The 8,951-nt window shown below is 31.4% G+C and overlaps 1 protein-coding gene across 12 annotated transcripts; it reads left to right on the forward strand.

Moving 5' to 3' along the window:
• The first annotated feature begins 599 nt into the window (after positions 1-599).
• Positions 600-8,820, forward strand: LOC107852249. 12 transcript variants are annotated; one of them, XR_007055954.1, is made up of 10 exons: positions 602-818; positions 4,549-4,633; positions 4,751-4,813; positions 5,533-5,655; positions 5,744-5,800; positions 5,980-6,078; positions 6,163-6,237; positions 6,343-6,538; positions 8,264-8,542; positions 8,635-8,820. XR_007055954.1 is itself a non-coding variant. In XM_047413218.1 (8 exons), exons 5-8 carry the CDS (start codon positions 5,803-5,805, stop codon positions 6,522-6,524), a joined length of 402 nt encoding a protein of 133 aa, XP_047269174.1. In that variant the 5' UTR covers positions 618-818; positions 4,549-4,633; positions 4,751-4,813; positions 5,533-5,655; positions 5,744-5,802; the 3' UTR covers positions 6,525-6,771. The 12 variants fall into 12 exon arrangements, 1 of the variants encoding a protein (XP_047269174.1); XR_007055952.1 differs by adding an exon at positions 1,678-1,845 and having other exon boundaries at positions 618-818; positions 5,744-6,078; positions 6,187-6,237; XR_007055955.1 differs by having other exon boundaries at positions 618-818; positions 5,744-5,818.
• Positions 8,821-8,951: the final 131 nt, after the last annotated feature.

Genomic DNA, 8,951 nt, shown 5'->3' on the forward strand with positions numbered 1-8,951 from the left:
ACGAATAACTTATTGAGAAGATGTATCTCAATTATTGTAGATATACTCTAAAAGCAAAATTTTTAAAATCAATATTTTTCTGGAAATGTATTTGAACATGATTTGTATAATTTTGTTTGAATAAATCTGTACATTTATAGTACCTTCATCAAACATGCTCAAAAATTCAATTTTCATTTTTTATATAAAATTGAATATTAACCTATAATATTGAACTATCTTTATTTCGATTTATATGACATACTTTTCTTTTTAATAAGTCACCAAAAGAATGACACATTTATATATTAAGTGTAAAAAACTATAAAATGAAAATTTCACCTATAAAAAAATAATTTATAGCCACATACATATGTATAATTATTTATATCATAAATTTTAAAAGTCTTTTTATGTATTTAAAATGTATATTTATTTAAAATATTTCATATAAATTGAGAAATAGGGAGTAAAAATTATAGGGAATAATTTATTAAAATTCAAATTTTTATATATGAAAATAAATTTGAAGATAAAAAACTCAAACCTAAAATAGGTCCAAAATAAAAGAATATTTTATTTTTATTTCTATATAAAATATAGAAATTAAATAGGAAAGTATAGTAAATGGCCCAAATTATCCTTTTTCTTCTTTCCCGAACATTCACTTGCTCATTTCAGTGACTACATTTTGATCTCTGGTTTCTCCGCTTCATTTGTTTTTATCACAGTGGCTTTGCAATTAGCGTAGATTTCTCAATTCTCCATCTAATTTGTTTCTCAATATTCATAGCTAATTTGGAGATTTTGTTGTCCACCGGTTAGCTTCTATTATTTGGGTATTCTTCCTTTTTACTTATTTTTGTTACTTGTAGTTGTAATTTTGTTTCTTGGAGCTTAAATATCTTAGCTTAATTATTTGTTGATCCTTTCTAGGTTCTGCTTTTTAAGCTTAAAATCCCAATCTTTTGTTGTTATGCAATTCAAAGATCGTAACTTTATTACTTCTTGAAGTGTTTGAGTTTGTGGAAAATTCTTCCTTTTTTACTTTCTTTTGTTACTTGTTAGTTGTATTTCTATTTTCTTGATAATTTGATGTTGTTAAAGTGTATTTTTCTTGCTAGTAAAAAGTTTTTTACTCTACTTTTCTTTCTTAAAAATTCCACCTTTTCTTGTTTTGTAATTGCAAGGTTGTGAGTTTTTGTCATCTTGAGTTGTTTGGGTTTGTGGGAATTCCTCCCTTTCATGTGTTTTTGTTACTTGTTACTTGTAATTTTAGTTTCCTGATAATTTGCTCTTGTGTCTTTTCCTTTTGTAATGGTCTAGCTTTATATTTTACCCTTTCACTTCTTGGTATAACAATAAAGTTCTTAACTTTACTTCTGTCCTTTTGATTGATTGATTTTTGTGGAGCCTTGTTGTAATTGGGTTCTTGATCTATAGGACTCTGTCATGGAAAATCTATTCAATCCCTACAGAATTTGTCTGAAATCCCATAATTCCCATTGATAATGAGCAAGAGTTGAATTGCCACACTGGAAAAATACCAAAGTTTATTCTTTTACAATCCAAGTTTTTCTTGTATAAGCTGTAGAAATTAGCTGCTCATATTTGCAGTTGAACTTGTCAGTTTCATGCTGTCTAGTGACTGGTATTGGGATCTCGTGGAATAGTAATATGCTTAATGCTATTTTCCAGGGGAAATTGCAAATGAGCTGCTGTGGTTTGCCTTAAGATTCATTTTTTGGCAGGGCTCTCTTCGAATATATTAGACCTGACGTTCAACATTTATATGCTAGGAATTAAGTTAGGCGTTGTGTAATTTGTATTCATCATAAGTAATGACCACAATGTTTCGTCTTTCAGGTACTGGTTATGTCTCGATCTGTACTGCTTACTGCTTTGAGGCACAACTTTTTATAAATATACATGAGCAGAGTTTATAATCTCTGATGAGTGCCAGAATATGTTAGGGTTTTTGCTCTGATTTTCTTACTATATTTAAGTTTTATTTTTTCTTAGAAGGAAAATAAAAGTAATCATAACTACTTTTACTTTTCCTGAAAGGAAAATATAAAACTTTTTCATATTTGGCTAACCTCTTTCTTAAAGGAAAGGTTTTGGATATCTATAACTAGAAGACCCCTTCTCATACCATAACACAATAGCATTCACAATGTAGTCATTAAAGAGTCTTTGTTTAGGCGGAGATTTCTCCCAATAGATTTAATGTTTTTTGATATTAGGTTTTATAATATGTAAGCCGATTGGCCAAAATATATAATAATTTAATGATTTTTAGTATGTTTTTCTTTATCGTCTGATTTATCATCTTATGGTTTGCAAATTTTAAGCTTCCGCATGATGTCCTCTCGATTTCAAACCCAACAAGTGAAATTGAACAGAAAATGAATGAAAACCCTTAGTTGATTCTTTTTCTTAATTAAAATAGAAGAGTACATCTCTATTTATAAGAAACTAAATAAAATAAATAAGGAAAATATGATATTTTCCTTATAGCTATAAGACTAAATATTCTTTAATTAATAAACTCTAGACCTAAAAGGAAATAAATAATGTAAAATATTCTTAGACTAAAAAAGGAAAAATAAAAATATTCTACCATTAATGAAAAAATGACAAAATAGAAGGAAGGTAAATTTCAACATTCCCTCTCAAACTCAAGTTGGTGTATCCAATTTGAGTTTGAACACTTAATAATAAAAAATGTATTTTTACTTAATTTTGTTGCAGCAATCTAATAAAGTTGGTCTTCTTCATTTTCACATTTTTCTTCCACAAGTAGTGCTTTTGAATTATCTTGAGTGTCTTTGAACTTGCATACTTTTGTGACATGACCTTTTTGTTTGCAACTTCCATATAATGCATTAGATCTTCACCAGCAAAATTTTTCTGAGTGTGTTTTCTTTTTGTAATATTTGCAAGGTGGATAATCAACTTTTCTTTTTTGATGGTTTACATAAAAAATACTTTCAACAACTTTGTCTTCCCTGTAAGCTTTTCTTTGCTCTTGTACTTGAAAAGCGCTTATCAATTCAGCAAGAGAGATGGCAGAGAGATCTTTAGACTCTTCCAAAGCGGAGATTTTGGACTCAAATCTTTCAGAAATAGTCGTCAGAATTTTTTCAACAATTCTATTGTCTTTAAAATCTTCGCCAAGCAACCTGATTCTATTGACAATTAAAGAAAGTCTGTCAGAATATTTAGTAATTGTCTCACCTTCTTGCATCCTAAGAGATTCAAATTCTCTTTTCAAATTTAGAATTTGATTTTGTCTGCCTCGTTCACTTCCTTGATACTTCTTTTTAAGTTTTTCCCAAGCTTACTTTGCTGTTTCACATGCAATGATTTTAGAAAAAATTGAGTCAGCAATTGAATTTTGAATTACAATTTTTTCTTTATATTTTTTTAATTTCTCTTCTGAGTGAAGTTTGATTTCGGCAGCAGAAGAATTTGCAGGGAGTGGTTGTATGGATTTTTCTTCCTTTACAACTTTCCACAAATCATAAGCTTCAAGATAAGATTCCATCTTAACTGCCCAAATTTAATAATTTTCACCAGTGAAGGTTTGTGGGTTATTGAAAGAGAGAGTATTGCTTGTCATGGTTTGAAAAATAAGATTTAAAATAATGTGGATTAAAAAGGATTAAAAATAGCCCTACGTTAAAAATAAAAGTGAGGGTTAAAATAATCTTACGTTAAAAATAAAAGTAAGATTAAAAGCAAGTTGAACATAGGTATGGAGTAAAAAATGGTTGACAGTTTTGCTTCAATAAATTCACAGATCCATGAGGATCGATGGAGGCTCTGATACCATTGTTATGGAATGAAGAAGACAAGAAAGAAAATTGAACAGAAACTGAATGAAAACTCTTGATTGATTCTTTTTCTTAATTAAAATAGAAGAGTACATCTCTATTTATAAGAAACTAAATAAAATAAATAAGGAAAATATGATATTTTCCTTATAGCTATAAGACTAAATATTCTTTAATTAATAAACTCTAGACTTAAAAGGAAATAAATAATGTAAAATATTCTTAGACTAAAAAAGGAAAAATAAAAATATTCTACCATTAATGAAAATGACAAAATAGAAGGAAGGTAAATCTCAACAGAATGCATGATGGGTTCATCCCTGTGCTAGTATAATGAGGGTACGCAGTTTGTGCTAAAGATTGAATTTTCTGTGCATCAGTTTGTGCTGATTGTTGATTATATTTTCTGAAGGGCAATTTCTTCACCTGGATATGTCACTCAGTCCAGCTTCGAAAATAATTGACCCATTTGGTTATCACATATCTAAAGCAAATATGAAGAGGTCATTATGATAGAGTCCGATAAATAAGTATGTTCGCTGAAATGAGTTGATGTATTGTCAAATAATATAAGTTTATGTTGAGTTATCACTTGGAAATTCAAATACTTACATGCTAAAAAAGAGAACTTGTAGATTATTACACACGTAATAGTTATCGAAAACTGATTGAGCATGCATAGTATGGTGCTTGAACGATTCTTGTCTTAAAAGGATTAATTTTCTTTCAGGAATTTTATCATCACCAGTTAACCCGTGAGAGCACACAACTTCCAAGAATATTTGGGATGCTTGCTTCCCTAATAAAGACTAAAGGTTGATGGAATTTGATCTTATAACTTTGGCCATCTTTTGAGATATTTCTACAACATACTATTAACGAACTGTTTATCTATCTTTCTCTGGATTCTCATGTTTATACTTTTTATGCAGGTTCTAGCATGTCAGGTAGTTATTAGAAAATTTCATGACCTCGAGGATATTATGAATTCCAAGGTTCTCTCAATTAATCTTCTCTCATTTATCTACTTCCGTCATACACTGCTTAAATATAGTTCAGAGAAAAGAACTGTCCAAGCATTAACCTTTTATCTTTTGGGAGTTTGTTATCAGAACATTTCATGATTGACATAGGTTAATTTCTTGCTTAGAGTTGCATTTATTTCTTGGTGGCATATCATTTCTATTAGCAGAAAGTCATAAACATACATTTAGATATGTATATTCGATTTCTCTTATTGTGATCTCCCTTTGCAAATGAATGTATACACGTGTAGCAATGGGTCTATTCTGGCGGAGTATATCCCATTTTCAAATTCAAAGTTGAAGATATATAAACATGTGGATATTCCTTGCACATTGTTTCTAAGTTTAGCTCATGACCTGAAAAGGTTGAAAGAAAAGGTAAACATCAATTCTTTAGCTCATAACCTGAAAAGGGTGAAACTTGAAAGCAAACCTTTTATCCTGCCATGAAGATATCTTCTTTTCTATCAATTATTAGTTTAGCTTATGGTGCCTCTTTCCTTCTTTGTAGTAGTTGTGTGCAATCAGAAAACTGAAAGTGCCTTGAAAGAATACTGTGCCTTCTAACTAAACTTTAATTTATCCTTAAAGTAGTAGTTGGAACAATCACATTGTGTCTTGTTCAACATATTGGTTAGACATTTTTGCTCCTCCAATTTTAGTTGTTTTAACTTCTCTTATTATTGCAGCATGAATGTTCGATTTCAAAGTCAAATTTGACTCACATGAGTGCTGCAAGAAGAAGATTATCAAAACTCTATTCGGCTTTCTTATTTTGTTTGAGTGAGATGGGTGCTTGGATGGATTTTGAGGTAAATTTTGTTCCTTGCTGGTACAAAAATAAAATAAAATAATGGTTGTTCTTCATCATTTTGCTAACATAACTTTGTGCTGAATCAGGCAGCTGAGTTCTTGTCCCGTGATGAAACTGACCTCTTTTCTTAGGGAGAATTAGATGTATGTGCTCAAAATATTGTAAGAGATTTCAGTTCAGATTCTCTAAGATTTTCTCGGCTCGCTTACCTTATGGTATCATAGTTAGCAACATCCATTTTATTTTATCCTTGAGCTGTAAAATTGTTTCTTGATTTCTTTCTGCTGTTTGTGTGTCACTTTCTCTTCCCTGTACACATAAGGCTGCATTGGTCAATTGGTGGTTATATTCAGGTTGATGTGGATGATGGATATGTGTCATCCAAAGTTAATTGTCTTCTCAAGTCTCTTTTCGAGTGCAGGTGAGAGTGGTTAATTATTGAATATACTAATTAGTCAAAAGCTTTAGTGTCATTCAATCTGAGCCACGTTTGAAGCTGCTTTAGATTGGTTATGCTTGAATTTGCCAGGAAATGAGCTTCCTCTAAAGTTTTCAAGTGGTACTTCCCAATTGAATGAAGGTATTCATGAAAACAATCATGGTTAATTTCCAAAATCGACGATAGTGAGGGATTTTGTGTTAGGAAAAAAGAAGTTAAGTTTGTGATCACATGCATTTTTTGTAGGTTCTGTTGGTATTATATCAATTGCTAGAGAAGATTGGGTTCCTTCAGCAGATTCATCAGTGGCAGAAGTCAAAGATGAGAGAATACCTAAAGTTTCAGATGTGCCGAAGGGTCGAAGTGATAGTGAATCTCTACATACAGTTGAAAACGTGCACAAGTTGATTGGATCCGTCAGTATATAGAACAACAGGAAGAGGTACTTATAAAGTTCTGGTTCATGCTTCTAGTTTGATTGACAGGTACAATAGGTTCTGTGGTGCAAGTACTGCACTGTATCTGATTTCAGCCTTCGGGAATTATCTGTTTATAGTAAAATTAAAAGGTAACTAAGAAAGGTTCTTCGGTGACTTTGTAAAGAACCTTGATGACTGGAATAAATCCTGTCAACAAAACTTGGATCATAATCTAAAGGTCCATAAACACAACGAACCTCGCGTACAAAATACAGATAAAATACATCTACTGAAAGCTATTGAATTAGTTCCAAAAACACAGTGAATTTATGAGTATTAACTAAGTTGACTAATTTGAATTGTGTTTAAGCTTATAAACTGAATAACATACCATCAGAAGCTTTCAATTCTTGGTGATTTTGAATCGAATAAATATCATGAATAACAATATGTAAACTACCGAAATCATAAGAATGCTTCTTACTCAAGAAGGGCTATTATAGATCTCTTTTCCACATGTAAAGAAGTAGTTAAGTTGAGTTGAGAAATACAATATACTATAATATGAAACATTATATAACAACCGTGCAAAATAAACAAAGGTATGAGGAAAAATTTCAAACAAAAGAAAACATAGGCTTTATTATTGTTGAAACAGGGGATGGGAGACCGTGGAACTGTTGTATTAGGCAGAGTAATCCTGTGGTCCATAAGGTTCAAACCACCCAGCCAAAAGGCCTTTTTTCCTTTTGGGGTTCTGTCCCATGTCCTTGCAGAGTTGGTCATTGTGCTAAATGTGCAATGCACCTATGCATGATCTCCTGTATTCTCCGATGTCTTTTTCCATGACTTCGGTGCTAGGTAACTTAAATTTTTATCAAGAAGCTCTGCCAGCCATCGACCACTTATTTTCAAGGTGAATCGATTAGCTAAACTTTTAGAGAATTCAATTATTGCCGGTTGAGGAATTAGAAGATGGATGCATTCCTTGATAAATATGAGTATTAGTAATTTTTTCATGAGATGTATAATTCTGGTGCATGCTCGCAAAAGTTTTTATTGTTTTATGTACGCACCTATAATTCTGGTGCATGCTCGCAAAAGTTTTTATTGTTTTATGTACACACCTATAGAGAGGATTTGCAATAGAATCATCTGATCCTGCTTTGAGTTCCTGAATTTTGGTGATTCCAAAATACGTTTAAGCTTATCAATTCCCTTGAAGCCAGTTGCGAGTATAACTAAATCAAATTTTACTGGTTCATTTTGACCCTTGAGCAGAATACCTTCTTTTGTGAATCCAAAATTCTCTGCTTTCTTGATGAGCTTTATACTTCATTCCTCAACTCTGTCATAGAAGCCGTCTGGCACTACAACAAGTGAACATGAACTCAAATCTTTCAAGAAAATATGCTCTAAAACCATTCCATGTTTTGCAAGCTTGTGTTTATATTTTATATTACTTTACAAATTCTGAGAAGCCCCACCTCTATAAATAATATGAGTAAAATTATTAGTACTTCATGTTAGCCATCTGGTGAGAGGAAAAGTAGAAAATATTTGAACATATTGCTGTAAAACTAAACATATGAATGTAGTAAATTAAAATATGTCGCATTTTGTTGTTTCAACTGCCATTCTATTTATTTTTTCTTGTTTTTTCCTTATCGATTTCTTAGTTCAGAAGATCAATACATAGTAGTACTATAACAAAATCATTGTTGAGACCTTTTAGTGTGTCATGACAGAAAATAAATTACCAATGGTGAAAGAGCCGTGGCGAGGAGGCTTAGGGAAAGGCCTTCACTGGATTTATACACCGTAAGTTTCGAGAATCGATTTAAGCAGATATGTCCCAAATTGAGTCCCAAGGTTCCAATGCAGGGTCCTGATTACTACTGTAAATGGATGTTCATTCGCTGCAACTTCAATACATTAGTGCAAATATAACAGTAGCCAGTTGCGCAAAGAGAGAGCTGTACAGAAGGCCAAGGAGACTGAACTTAACAAAACTATTCACATAACAGGTTCATTTACATAATACATGCTTTATTTACATACGTAAGTCAACTGCTGGAAGAATAATCATCACTAAAGTTATGTATTTCATTTGTTGCAGAGGGAACACTGAGAGTGAAACAAATGCTTGCAACCATGTCTCATGAGATTAGATCTTCCTTTGTCAGGAGTCGAGTTTAGCCGACAATTTTTTTGATAGATATCAAATAGTATTTTTTTTTTATGATGATATTGAAATGCATCCATATATATATATTTAGGGTAAAGGTCTTGTTTCAACCCCAAACTGTACCCGAAAAGTTTAAGCCACACTTAAATTATTAGAGTGACCTAATACACATCTAAACTACTTAAAAGTGAAATTTTTTACACCCTAAATCTGATGTGAAAAAAACATAATTATTTAATTAAAAAAAG

This window comes from Capsicum annuum, chromosome 5, assembly GCF_002878395.1.
Source record: "Capsicum annuum cultivar UCD-10X-F1 chromosome 5, UCD10Xv1.1, whole genome shotgun sequence".
Lineage (NCBI taxonomy): Eukaryota > Viridiplantae > Streptophyta > Magnoliopsida > Solanales > Solanaceae > Capsicum > Capsicum annuum.

Excerpts from the sequence above, each read along its gene's own strand:
- LOC107852249 (XM_047413218.1), top strand. The coding sequence starts at position 5,803 with ATGTGCTCAAAATATTGTAAGAGATTTCAGTTCAGATTCTCTAAGATT. Across the intron at positions 5,873-5,979 it reads CTCGGCTCGCTTACCTTATG|GCTGCATTGGTCAATTGGTG; the intron begins GTATCATAGTTA and ends TGTACACATAAG. Across the intron at positions 6,079-6,186 it reads AAGTCTCTTTTCGAGTGCAG|GAAATGAGCTTCCTCTAAAG; the intron begins GTGAGAGTGGTT and ends TGAATTTGCCAG.